The sequence below is a fragment of the Tinamus guttatus genome, unplaced genomic scaffold (assembly GCF_059628265.1).
Source record: "Tinamus guttatus ecotype Peru unplaced genomic scaffold, ASM5962826v1 Tinamus_guttatus_pri_ptg000123l, whole genome shotgun sequence".
In the NCBI taxonomy this organism is placed as follows: domain Eukaryota; kingdom Metazoa; phylum Chordata; class Aves; order Tinamiformes; family Tinamidae; genus Tinamus; species Tinamus guttatus.
In genome coordinates, this window is record NW_028288657.1 from 1,923,359 (window position 1) to 1,937,254 (window position 13,896).

At 43.8% G+C, this 13,896-nt stretch overlaps 1 protein-coding gene across 1 annotated transcript in view; it reads left to right on the plus strand.

Moving 5' to 3' along the window:
- The window catches only part of NSD3 (nuclear receptor binding SET domain protein 3), a 32,898-nt gene that overhangs the window by 2,639 nt on the left and 16,363 nt on the right, over nucleotides 1-13,896 (plus strand). Inside the window, exons 2-8 of the mRNA XM_088521442.1 lie at nucleotides 2,199-2,914; nucleotides 6,060-6,128; nucleotides 6,521-6,680; nucleotides 7,115-7,269; nucleotides 7,753-8,262; nucleotides 9,016-9,142; nucleotides 12,687-12,787. Coding sequence (XP_088377568.1) covers nucleotides 2,243-2,914; nucleotides 6,060-6,128; nucleotides 6,521-6,680; nucleotides 7,115-7,269; nucleotides 7,753-8,262; nucleotides 9,016-9,142; nucleotides 12,687-12,787 — 1,794 coding nt within the window. The 5' untranslated portion in view covers nucleotides 2,199-2,242. The remainder of the gene's footprint in view (nucleotides 1-2,198; nucleotides 2,915-6,059; nucleotides 6,129-6,520; nucleotides 6,681-7,114; nucleotides 7,270-7,752; nucleotides 8,263-9,015; nucleotides 9,143-12,686; nucleotides 12,788-13,896) is intronic.

Consider the following 13,896-nt stretch of genomic DNA (forward strand, 5'->3'; position numbering starts at 1 on the left):
GTTTCTGCAGGTTGGTTAGGTAGTTTGTAGAGTTCTGGCACGTCCAAATCGAACTTTGGGTTCTGGGGTGGGTCACACTGGGGTGCACAACTCATCAAGCATTTATTTCTACACAAACGGATAACTTTAATTTCAGAGCATTTGGGTAGAAAGAGAAAAAAAGTGTCTTTCTATTAAAAATCAGGAAGTTGAGAGTAATTCTAATACTTCTTGATTTATTTCTGCTCTCACTCTAGCATCTAGCAGTGAATGTGCTCTGAGGACTGAAATTCTAATGGCCTCTTATTTTCTATGCATGGTTTAGACACAAAGGTTTTTCGGGTATTCGGAAAAAATTGCTTTGGATGGAACTTGTTTTAAATAACAAGTCAGCCCAAACCGGGGTGAAATTTGTAGTCTGAAAACTGTCATTTTCTCTGCAGTTCATAGAACCGGGGTTTGTAAATAGTGCAGAGTTCCCCTTCCTGGAATGGGTGCTGGTGATTTTGCTGTGTTTGACCTTGCAGCATCAACAGTAACGTTTCAGTGAGGGGCTCGTGCCTGATGTGCAGAGCTCTTGGAGGGCACGGCGATCCCTTTGGATCCCTGCAATTAGGGAATGTTGCCGCACAGCGCTGGGCTACCAAATAGTTTCCCTGACCCACTCAATTACAGTGACAAATGCACGCAGAGTTGATTGCACTGGGCAGTAAAGATGAATACTAGCATCAATATAACCCGAATACAGAGTTGGCAAAATACATAATAAAATTCCGATTAAGCTGTTCTCGTCGCTATTGTAACTTTAATTTCTTTTTGCAGCCTCTGAGGAGGAAAGTGTTGTTAGTGTTGTGAAAGCTCTTAGGTTAGATATTGACTTGTATTGCATGGGGAGGGTGAGAATTGAGTGTGGGTAGCGTTCTATGTAGATTCTGGTTATGAGAAGTATCCGTGGGACGTGTTAATGTCATTTCCAACCTGAGCAAAAGGGCACAATAACCCTCCCTTTTGCCTACACAGGGACAGAATAAATAATACAGCACGATATTTACTTTGGAAGGGCTAGATTGACCTTGCTTGGAAGCAAACTTGTGTTCCTTGCCTGAAGTTCAGATCATTGTGTATATTTTTTTTCTTACTGAACGTTGGGGTTCAGGTGAATGTGTTGGGGGATGTTGTTTGGAAGATCCTTCTCTAAGCGAATAGTTCAGTTCTGGAGATCTGAGTCTGGTTTCATTTAATCTGATGTTAGAGTTTTAAAATGAAGTGGAAAATTGAAGATGTGTAACAGCTCTTTCTCAGCAGTAATTTAATTCTGGGAATAATCTGTTTTTGGAGATATTTTGATATTTGGGGCTATTTTTCTCCCCCTCAGAGCCATAAAACGCTTAAGTCCTGAGTATTCAATACTAAAATAATACGGAGAAGCAGAGCAAAGCGAGCAGAATAACCTTCCCCGTTTGCCTTTTCCAGAGCCTATGGATGCAAACTCCCTCCTGCTTTTTCAGTGCAGGAGGGATGGGGAAACCCGCTCGGAGCTTGCTGGGTTGCTCCCGTGGGAGCATCGGAACTGGTTTGCCCGGCGCTGAGCTGCAGTGACCGACCTGAACCGGGCCGTCACGTAGCCTTGGTCCCTGTGCGCTGGCAGGACGCTCGTCCCACTCAAATTTGGCAAGACGGGGTGGGGAGAAGGCAGGGAAAAGGCTCCTCAGCCCTTGGCGGGATCCTGTGCGGTTCTTCCCGGGCTGCCGAGTTCACGGGGTGCGACGGGGCCGAGGGAACGCGGTGCCTCCGCTTTGCTGGAGCGTGGATCAAAGCCTGTCGTCTCGCTGCGTCGTGCTCGAGTAGTGCCCCCGAAAATCAAACCAGGAGGAGCACAGGGAGTGTTTTGAGTTGTAGCACCGTTTTTCTGACACTCTAACAGTTGGGCTTGTAATTTTTAAGTGCTTGCAGGTGCTCATATCGCTGCTTGAAACATCTTGGAAAAGAAGCAAGCAGACATTAAAAAAAAAAGGCAAAAATGTATAAATTTGGCAAAAACAGCTTTTCCTAATGATCCAGGACTACCATTCCAAAGTGCAGGATGGAAGGGTGGCTTCCGAACGGGGAAGGAGGGATTTGCTTGGTAGACCTGTAGCTGTTTCAGTTTGCCGGCCGCGTGCTGCTTGGTTTTTGCTCACGACCTCTTTCCCGTTTCCCCCCCTGCTTTTCCCGCGCAGGCCCCATGAGAAGAAGGGAAAGCTGAGGATGCTGGAGCAGAACAATGGATTTCTCGTTCTCTTTCATGCAAGGGATCATGGGGAACACGATTCAGCAACCGCCTCAGCTCATCGACTCCGCCAACATCCGCCAAGAGGATGCCTTCGACGCCGGCAGCGACGGCGCCGACGCCGGCGGCCAGACCCCGTACGGCAGCGCCCTGCAGCAGGGCTTCCCGTACCCGCCGCCCACGCCGGACGACCTGCCGCCCATCGCCAACGGCTACGCGCCGCCCGTCGGCATGTACGAACCTCAGGCCAAATTCCAGGCGTACGCGCAGTATCCCAACGGCTCCGCCAACGGATTCGGGACCGTTAGAAACTTTAGCCCCCCGGAGTATTACCAAATGGAAAACTCGAACGCGAGGCCGCACGACGTTCTGGAAAAACCTTCCCCTCCGCCGCCGCCACCTTCAGTGTCACAGACAGTGATTCCAAAGAAGACTGGCTCACCAGAGATCAAATTAAAAATAACCAAAACTATCCAGAACGGCAGGGAATTGTTTGAGTCCTCTCTGTGTGGGGACCTTTTAAATGAAGTACAAGCGAGTGAGTATGCTAAGGCGAAACATGAAGGGAGAAAAGAGAAAAGGAAAAAAAGTAGCAAGCATGACTCTTCCCGCTCGGAAGAGCGCAAGTCGCACAAAATCCCAAAATTAGAACCAGAGGAGCAAAATGTAAGTGGAATGATTGTTTCAGCCGTCTATATACCTGATGTTATTGATGGAGAGTTCGGCGTCGGCGGTGGTTTTCCTTGCTTTTAGTTGTATGCGTGCTTAAGACCTTGTGGGGCTTCGTGGACTTGTCAGATACTCCATATTAGGTTGCTAGCAACTTTATTTCTAGCACAACACAGTTGTGGTGGAAGGACTGCGTAGCAAAAATAAATGTTAGAGCGGGTTATTTAATGTTTTTCAGGATTATTTAACATTCTGATGTTCAGAGTTGGGTGTGCTTGCACAGTGTTAGAGATTTGGCCAAAAATACACATTCAAAAAGTTCTAAAACTAACTTTTAAAGCAATGCTGGGTGATTGAGCAGGAAATCGGGCTCCTTGGAGTGTTCAGCACTACATTTTAAATGCAGTGGAAGCAGTCTGATTTCCCAGAGGCAGCAGCCTTTCCCTTCCACCAAAATAAACCCCAATCCACCGTAGCAAATCGCAGACACTTCTCCTGTTTCTGCACAGTATCTGGGTGCTGATCCCGTCTGCTGACACATAAATTTTTCATAGCTATGCTGAATGTTTAAATGATGTACAAAAAGTGAGAGCTGTCTGTAGCACACGTACAAACCAGCAGAAATCAGCGTTCCAACACGCAACGAAATGAGCAATGCGGGTAATACCGCAGCCTCTGCAAACCTTCGACTCCGTTTCCGTTCCCATTTCTGCTAAGTTTTGCAATATGGATGCACACAGGCAGGGCTGCACAATACGTGCAGCGTTTTAACCTAGCCTCCAGGAAGTGGAGAGAGCAATTATTGGTCGTCTGTCCTGTCAGTCTATTCCTTTTTAGGTTTCTGAGTCACTTCGTTACTTCTGTTTCCTTTCCTCTTGCTTATCCCTGCCAGCTCTGCCATACCCGTTCCTGTATTTACCAGCAGGAGGGGAATGGGGAGCAGGTCGGGGTGGCCCTGCCAGGAATGTGACACTCAGAAAGTGCCAGCGCGGGCCACGCTCTCCCCTTCTCCCCTTTCTCCCAACTTCCTGGGAACCCCCTTGATATTTGCTGCCCTTGGCAGGTTTGGGAGCAGAATCTGCCCTGTGTGGAAGGGACATTCTTGGCTTTTTTTGGCTGGTTGTTTTTGTTCGGTTGTGTTTTTTCTAATGGAAGATCTGCTATTTGCCATGCCCTTAGCCTGTTGGGTTGCACTGTTCCCCTGAGGTCTGCCTGCCGGCGGGTGTATCCGAGCAGAGCTCAGGGCAGACGAGTGGGGCATCATTTAGGGCTCGGAATTCCTGCTCTCCTTGATCAGCATGGTTTACTTTAGTGCAGTTCCCTAACATTTTCATAAATGAAGTAATCCGAGGCAAAAATACAGGTTATCTTTGGTCATGGTGAGGACACTGGCTCGCATTATTTCCAGGATCCGTTCCCAGTCTGAACAGAAACTTCCCTGCAAAAATCCCAGGCAGTCCAGGGCTCTGTTGTCATCTGCAATTCACCCAAATCCTTAGTATAGTCTTGGGATAGCTTCTATTTCCCTTTCTAAGGGCATTTTCTGCACAAAAAATCCTTCCTGATTCTTTCAGGCAAAGCTTCCTATCATGGTACAACTCCTGAGGTGAAGTGTTTTCTGCCAGTGGTTTTTAACATGAATTATCGCAGTCTGGGGTCAGTTTGATTCACTCACCATTTAGCTCACTACTGCAGGGTACGTTTTTGCCACCTTTTTGTAGTAATGTGATGAGATCTGTGAATTGGCTTAATGGAAACACCGTTTCCATTACAGCTTCCGTTGTTCTGTGCTTTGTTCAACATGGTTGTTTGGAGGTCGGATACTCAATAGTTGTTGCTTCATTCTGATCCTGCAATCAGCAGAACCTCGCCAGCCGTGGGGACAGTTTGGGCTAGAAAGCTTGATTTGAAACAACCAAGTTACAAAAACATTGAATTATAAGCTCTGTTTTAAAATGGGTGATTTTACCAGTCAGTCGCGTTCTGCGGGGAGTGGGAAGTTTCAGTCTCTTGTTTGGGCTTCCTGTCTAATGCATTTAGTTGTGGCAGACACAATATTTCCACTGACCTGTAGCAACAGAAAGGAAGGAATCGTCCCTGTGCTTTCTGCCTTACCGAGGAGGAATGTTTTCTACCCAGCAGATATTTGCTTGGACTCGATCATTTCCTATAAGCAACTCTAAACGAATGGCAGAACTGATTTTAATTGCCAGAGAGGGTGTTTAAATGAGTGTCTCCTGGATTCTCAGAGCTCAAGTGTGCAGTAATGATTAACACAGAGTCTCCATTTTCAATGGACGAGGTATAATTTACACCAGCGACACTGTTAGTTTCTCTGTGCATATTTCTAACCTCGTTAGCTCTTTTCCAAGTGCTTTCACTAACGACTCTGCCGTAATGAAAGCGAACGTCTGCGCCCGGTTTCGTTGGGTGTTCGCAGCGCCGCTCGTGTCTGCTCACCTGCTGTGTCATCGCTCTCCCTAGCATCCCCACTCCACCGATGCCTCTGGCTTTGCTCAATGTTGATCTTTCTTCTGCCAAACCTGTTTCTCTTTCTTATTTTGCTCCTCAGCCTGCCTCATAAACGCTCTGCAGTCTCTTTGGGTTTGTTTTTCCACTTGGAAGCTCCAAACATTTGTTAAGCGGACGCGATTCCGTCTAGATATTACCATTTTCATATTGTGTCTTTAAATCAACAAATGATTTTTGTAGTGCTGTTATTTTTTTGGAAAATAACCAGTATGCAGTGAGATTCTCCATGTTACTATGGATATCCTTCAGCTAGCCTTCTGTTTCTTCCAAGTTGTACGTTCATTCAGCTGGGAAATTATCTGGGTTTGCTGTGCCCAGCTGTATGTTCTTCTGTCACCCGTTACAGCAGAACGTTGGTCTATGTAGTTTCGATGGTAATGTAAAGAGTGCACAAGAAAAAGGTGTTGTTTTTTTTTCAATTGTGATACTATTGTGTTTTGAATTGCTTGTAAGGAGTCGTCATACTCATGTCTGCTAAGTTCATGAATGTTTCCTATGCTAATTATTTTTCTCTGCCTGGTTTCGCTGGTACCGATTTTGGTTTTATGGTCCCCTTACCCTCTTTGTGTTTATTTTCCCTTTTTTCTCTTCGTTGTTACCCATTTCCTAGAGACCAAATGAGAGGCTTAGCCTGCTAGCAGAAAGGCCCAGGGAAGATGCACTGTCAGAGGAAGCACCGGTCAGTATATACAAATTAACACTTTCTGCACCTCTCATGTCTTACTGTTTTATGTTAACTATCATACAGGCTCTTTAAGTTGTCAGATAAACTAGTTGTCAATCTTTTAAATGCTTGGTGTTTCAAAATGTCTTTTGTTGCTGTATTTATTGCTTTATTTCATCCCTGAAGCAACATTTTTAATCAGCCTATAAGTAGAAACACTTTTTATTGTGTGTTTTGTTAATCAGTGGCTATTTTACGTACCTTCTGACTGTATTTAAGTCCTTTTGTCATGTTTGTAAGATAAATAGATCTCAAATTTCAAAATATATCTCATATCTCAGTTAGACTGTCAAAAATGGTGATAACTGAGGGGAAAAACAGCAAATCCCTGTGGATATTCTTTATAGGTCCAGCAGTTCTTGCCTTCTCTTCCAACGCAAGTGGCCCATGACGTCAAGTTTCAGGTTGGCGATCTGGTTTGGTCCAAGGTGGGAACGTACCCGTGGTGGCCTTGCATGGTTTCATGTGACCCACAGCTTGATGTTCATACCAAAATTAACACAAGAGGTAAGGGCGAAGGAGCTTTGTCAGAACATAGCAGGTGTCTGTAGTTGTTCCTTGATTAAAAACCTCACGTATCTGAACTCTTTGTGGGACGGTTTCTGCTTGCGTGCATGCTAAACAAGGCTTTTCTGCAATGAATGCAATGCCATACGTTTAAAATTAGTTCTACAGTTGAGCTGTGCATATTAGGCTTGTGAACAGATGCTGCCTCTTTTACTCTTTTCATGTTGGTGTCCATGAGAAGACACTGGTAAGTGCGAGTGTTAAGTGTAGGCACAATATCCTTATCTACCCATTGAGACTGTTTGGACTGGAGGCCCCGTTTATTTCCACCCTTCAGCTCTGTATGTCTTATCTGGAGGAGCATATGGAAAAGGAAAGCTTAAGCTAAAGCAGCAAAGCTGATAAAACTGCTCACAGGAATCTTTCCCTTTCAGGTGCCCGTGAATACCACGTCCAGTTTTTCAGCAACCAGCCCGAGAGGGCGTGGGTGCACGAGAAGCGCGTTCGAGAGTACAGGGGACACAAACAGTACGAGCAGTTGCTGGCCGAGGCTGCCAAGCAAGCCAGCAACCACTCGGAGAAGCAGAAGGTACGAGCAACACCAAGCACCTGCAAATGAGCAGCTGTGCCTGCAAAAGCGAAACCTGCACGGGGCCATCCGGAAACACCGGAGTGCTCCGGTGCCAGGGCTGCAAAAGGTTCTTTCACCTGCAAAATATTATTCACAAAAACAGCTAAAAGTTTCCTTGTGTTTGCGTTACTTCGCTGTGAAGAGGCTGGTGGGTCAGCTTCTTATGTGTCTGTCTGATGGGCATTGGATGTAATTTTATATCTATAATATGAAACCAAAAAATTCCTGTGTAGTCGTAGGAAAGTTGACGCATCCTTTCCCAGGGTTGTATTAGAAAGGGAGTGTTAACTACAGCAATTATTTACTGTGCAGGATGAGCTACTTAAGCCAGTATTTGGGCTAGTGGAAATATTGGTGGCGGAAAAGGGTGTTTAAGAGGGAGAAATGAAAAATTTAAAAGATGTACTTGGTGTAATTAGCTGCTTGTCTTTATTCTTTAAGATTCGCAAGCCGAGGCCGCAAAGAGAGCGTGCTCAATGGGACATTGGTATTGCCCATGCTGAGAAAGCCTTGAAAATGACTCGAGAAGAGAGGATAGAACAGTACACCTTCATTTACATAGACAAAGAGCCAGAGGAGGCTTTGGCCAAAGCCAAAAAGACTGCTGCTTCCAAGGCGGAGGCGAAGAAGAGCAGGCGCCCGAAGCCAGCGCCGAACGCGCAGCCGGAACACGGCGCCGCGGCGGCAGCGTCGCCCTCGAGCGCGGACGCCCGGAGGCAAAGTCAGAGGAGGCAGTCGAGTGCGGAAGAAGAGGAGCCCCCTCCTGTGAAAATAGCCTGGAAAACCGCTGCGGCTCGGAAATCCCTGCCGGCCTCCATCACCATGCACAAGGGGACCTTGGATCTGCAGAAATGTAACATGTCTCCAGTTGTTAAAATTGAGCAGGTTTTTGCTCTTCAGAACGCGGCTGGGGATGGAAAGCTCATCGATCAGTTTGTTTATTCCACTAAGGTAGGTAGTCTGGGTGGTGACGACTCTTCTGGGGATGAGCCCTCCTAGTGCAGAGTTTACGCTTGTGTCCACCAGACTTTAGCAGGAAATGCACCTTGGAGACACTAAATATCAAGAGCCAGCATCCAACAACACGATCTTTTCTTGCACTAAGCTCTTAATTTCAGTGCAACCAAAAATCTGTCGCTGTCCGTTTTGGCTGACAGCAAAAGTGCTCCCTACAAATGCTGCTAATTGATGGTTCTTGCTCTTACTTTGCTCAGTATATTATAGCTGAGTAATTTCACTTTTCTAGTTAAAACTAATCCTTGAAGTAAAGTTGATCTGTGAGAAACAGATGGCAAAGCTCTTGGTAATAAAAGTACACATTTTGCAAGGTAGGCTTTTAAAATGAGTTCTGCCTCCCAGCTTCCCTCACATGAACAGTAGCTTCTCTCACAGTCAGTATAAGGAAAAGGTTTAGGACTTTCTCTGCTTGCTTCTGCCTCCTACATAGATATTTATTTAATCCTAGAGCATTATAGGTAAGGTGATTTCTAGAAAAGCTACCAAATAACTTTGTTCTCTTTTCCTAATGTGTAAGCAGAGATTGAGAGAGATGGAAAGGGAGCAGCCCAGAGTAAATATTGTTGCATTTATGTGTTGGATTGAAGAGCACTGAAGTTTTCTGTTCTGAGACTTAGGAGTAAATTAGTATGTCTGTTAACCTAATTGTATGTGTTGCTGCTAACATTTTTTTTCCTTCTTTTTAAGGGTGTTGGTAGCAAAACAGAAATAAGCGTCAAAGGGCAAGACAAGCTTAATTCTTCGTCCAATCAGAGAACTGAAAAAGCAGTGGTGCAAAATGTGTCCTCTCCTGAAACAACTTCTGGGTCTACAGGTAGGCAAAGCTGTGGCCTCCTTGCCTAAACTTTATCAAGCTAGTACTTGAATTCAGATGTAAAAAAGTGGTCTTTCCCCACTAGTTAAAAATGGGTCTGATCATTTCGTGTTTGAGAATCAGAGGATGTCTGGGACTGGCTGACTTACCCTCTGGTGAACTTGTTAGTGTCTGCAAATCAAATGCTCAATGAGTCAACATACTGGAAGGGAGCGTGCGTTGTGGAGAGAAGATAGCAAACTGTTTTAGAAGACAATACTGTGGATTTGTGTTAGCAAAGTATTGTCTTTTGGGCCCAAAATGTAAAAAAATGGCAACTGGGCTCAAAGGAAGAGTCTTGAAGAGGCATAGTTGAGTGCAGAATGACCCTCGGGATGAGGACGTTCCCTGGCGCTGCTCTTTTAATTGCTGTATGACCTTTGCAAAGGAAGTAAATTTCTTTACTGCTTCAGCTAGTCCCTGAGATGAGAAAAATGAGAAAACGCTTTTCTTTTGAACGCGTTTTTGGCGTCCCGTTGCGAAGCAACGTGTTCTGTGAAGTGTTATGTCTGAGGAAGAGGAACCACTGCGGCAAACCATGGAGATGAAGACTGGAAAGCAAGCCTAGAAAAAACTACTTGAAGTTTAATGTGCAGTACAGTACTGGAGAAGAATAAAAATGATAAAATGGATGAGAGCTGTTTAGCCTTGGAACAGAAGACTTTTTTTTTCCCACTTTTTGAGTTGTAAGAAACACCTTTTGTTTTTTTATTATATTTTTAAGAAACGGCTAATGGGAATTCTTCTAAAGGGAATTCTTTTCCCCACGAGCAGAAATTTCCTTCTGCAGTTTGTTCTCTCAGCATCCTCAAAAGGAGACAGATACCCTTCTGGGGAAAGGATGGAGGTTCCTGAAGAGAGACAAAATCTTGAGTCATCCTAAGCCAAGAGCTTTGCAAGTTCCTTCATTTTCTGTAGTCGCTTCCGTATTTCGACCGCAGTCTTTGTAAAATGCATTAACTATTGCATGTTTGTCACTGTGCTTTAATCATATCCGTGGAATGTTTGAGCTTTACATTGGGCATGTGAAGGTAAACTTGAGGTTGGAGCAGAATGCGTCCTCTTATAGGAGGATGAACAAATGCTGTTACAGAAGCAAAGAGTGGGAAACTTGTTGCAGTTTTCACAGCCAAAAAAAAAAAAAAAACTTTATTGCAGAGAGAAAAGATCTTGTAATGTTACTCAGTGTCACTTTTGCTTTAATTATCTGACCATATGGTTATTCTTCCCTTTCTGAACAAAAATGAAATGCGACTCCAAGTCCAAAACCTCGTAACAGTCAACATACAAAGGAAGACTCACTTCTGCAAATCCAGTTTTGTGCTTGCCTGGCTCTTGGGCAGGCTGGTTTTGTATCAGCTGTTCTCTGGGCAGTACGTGGGGATTTCGCAGTCCGCACGGGCTGGATTTTCTGGTGTGAGCGGGGTTTCCTCTGCGGTTGTCCCCAGCGGTTCTCGATTCCGATTTTGGTTGCTGTTGTTATTTCAGCTCTTTCAAACAGTCCTTACTTTAACTGCCTTGCAGCAGGATTGCTGATCTGTTTTATTTCTCTCCCTTGGGACCTAAAGGCTTCACCTTCACAATGGCTCTCCAGACATAGGGAGGGTGAGAATTGAACCTCTCTTTTTTCATTTTCTTAGTTTTTTTCGATACGTAAAACTTCACCTGATAACACCCTATACAGTGCATGAGCTTTACTTCAGTATACCCTCCAAACAGTCACTTTCAAAGCCATTTCCAAAGTCCAGACAGTTATTGGTCCCCTCTCATGGAACATAACTGCAAAGTCGTTTTTCAAATTTAAAGTCACTGGAACTTCAGAATACCTTTATGATAAAGTATTTTCCAGAATGACTCTGGGAGTCCGTATTGATAACCTGCAGTTAAATATTCCAAGTTCCTTAATGCTGGGAGAATAAATCTATAACTTGAAATCTGATAAGGAAACGGTGGTGAGAATTTTCTAGTGCTTCTGGTCTCCAGTCAGAGCTGAAACAGGGATTGGCCTGATTTGATCAGCAGTAGGGCAGGTTGCTGGTCTGAAACCTCTTCTGGAGCTCGGGATCCAAATATGCCTGAGGATGGGATATAGGAGCATTGTGGAGGTGATGCGCTGAGTTCTTGGAGAGATTGGTCTTGCTGTTGGCCAATACAGAGCGCAACGGTGGTAGTTTCTTCTCCAAAACAGACCTTGCACCTGAATTTCCTTAATCCTGGGAATAAAATAACGTAGGGAGCAAAGGCCTTGTTGGTTGACTGAACTTCCTGATGACGTTGATGCACTGTCTTAAAGGAATGACTTAAGAAATCACTCAGCACTTAAAAACGTGCCAAGCATGTTGTGTGTGAGCTTGGTGGAAGCCCTCATCTGCTGGAAGGAAGAAATGCAGCTTTCTGCTAGAGTCCTTTGAAGTCTGCCCATGTCTCTAGTTAATATTATACCCCAAACAAGGCACAGAGGCTTTCGACTGCTAACGGTGTGTCTGGCACAGGAAGCTGATTCCGGCTCCCAGGGATTTGTGTTTTTCCTCGGAGGAAGGCAAAGTGTCTTTCGGTCTTGTCCTCTTTAGTTAAAACATCCAAAATTGAAAAAGAAGATGAAAGGAAAAACTGATAAAAGATAATTTTAAAGCTTCGCACTTCAGTTTTAAGCCTGTAGAGCTCTCTCTACTTCCTTTCAAGAATTGCACATTGTGGAGGTGTTGTGTCCCTGTTCCCAACCCGGCCTTTGGGAGATCCTGGAGCACAGAAGTGTCTTCTGATCTCGCCAGCCTTAGTTGTCCAAAAAGAACACACCCCCCACAAATCAATAACTTCTAATTTCTTGAAACACCATAATGACGTTCATAAATCCGCGTTTGTTTTCCACGTGAATATAGTTTTTTAAACTTGTTTTTTGGTTTCTTTTATTACAATAGCGCCTGTCATGCCTGCTTTTCTGTTTGCATTGAAGCTTTTTTAGATTTCAGATTGGTGGCGTGTGTTCTAAGCTGGTTTTTGGTTTAAGTTTTTCTGATAGCTAGAGTTGTGGCAGAAAACTATCCCCTTCGCTGCAGAGCGGGGCACAGAACTGTATTTTTGAGGGCGAAATGTGAAGCTGTTTTGTGTCTGAAATTTCTAGCATGCTCTAGTTGAAGAAGTTGAACGTGGATGCCTTTCCAAAAACACCAAAGACGGACTATTTGGTTAAAAATTAACCAAAGCGAAGACTCGGAGGGTTGTGTTGTGAAAAACCTGTTTGCCCTAAACTGGATTCCAGCCTTTCCTTTTGTTCTGTTACTGGAGTCTTTTTCTGAAGTGGCCTCTCCCTGTGGAATCCGAATGTGTTATCTGCAACCAGAGACCCAGTTGGCAAATAGCTTGGAACTGAATTTAAAAAATAAAACATTCAAAAGAGGAAAAAAGTCTTGGCTTCGTTACTTCATCCGTTGCCTTCATGTTCAACAATTTGCTGTAGCTCTGAAGTACAAGGAATCGTGTAATAGAAACCTTTTTGCTTCCTCAGGTTCTGTAGAAAAGAAGCAACAGAGAAGATCGATTCGAACCCGCTCCGAGTCTGAGAAATCCACTGAAGTTGTGCCAAAGAAGAAGATCAAAAAGGAGCAGGTTGGCTTCCTCCATGTAGAGAGTTAAAATATATTGTATTCATAAATGTTGTGGCTTATATTGGTGCCTTTTTATTTTTCTCCATTTTTCCCCATCGGGTTTCGTTTTGGACTATCCTTCATGAAATCCCCCTGTCAAAACCATTGCTGTGACTCTGCTACTGGCATCTTCACAGTATCAGTCAGGCTATGGATAATGGGAACTCAATGATGCAAGACTCCTAATGAACGTGCCATGTTTCCTTTGAGATTTCTGTTATGAGCAAAGTGATTTTGTTTCAGTAATTTCTTTGATGGAATTGCCACCAGGTTCCTTCCTCTTGCTCTTGGTTTAGCTGCTGGTTTGTATTGAGGTTTTGTTTTTCAAATGAAATTAGACTGATTAATTTGACCACTTTTGAAAATGGACTCTAAGAATGATTTAACTTAAAGATGAATAATTTGACTTTTATGTTGGCAGACATCAGAAAAACAGATCTTCTGGGATATACTTCTTTTTTTTTCCTTAAGTAGATCTAACATGTACAGGGCATTCCTTTAATCTGGATGTCAGGCAGACAAATGTTGTTGCTTTAATTAAAAACAAACAAACAATCTGGAAATGAATAGGGAAGTTGAGCAGATGGACATACTTTAACATTAAATACTGAATACACTTTCTTAACAAGTTTGTCAAAAGTTGTTGGTTCTTTTCCTTACATATTCAATATTCCCTCTGTAAGAGTCTCTCCACTTGAAACCTGCGAATTTTTTATATAAAACTGTTTCCTCATACAGCTTTTTTCGATGAGCATTTTTAACAAGGGATGGTCCGGCTAAAGATTTATTATGAGAAGGGGGGGAAAATGTTTTTATCTGTTTGATTCTAATTTATTTTTTGCCCTTTACACTTTATTTTTTGCACTTCGTTCATTTCAGAGGTTGAAGGTAGACCTTATTGCTTTTTTATTTTGCCTATTTTTCTCCTTTTTATGCTATAGCATTTACTTCTGTGTCCAGCAGAAGAATATTCTAACTTTAAAAAGTTTCTTGCTGAAACTTTAAAGCAACTTTGGGCGTAAGGTATCTGACGTCCCTTAAACCCCTCGTCCTGAGGTTTTGCAGCCTCCG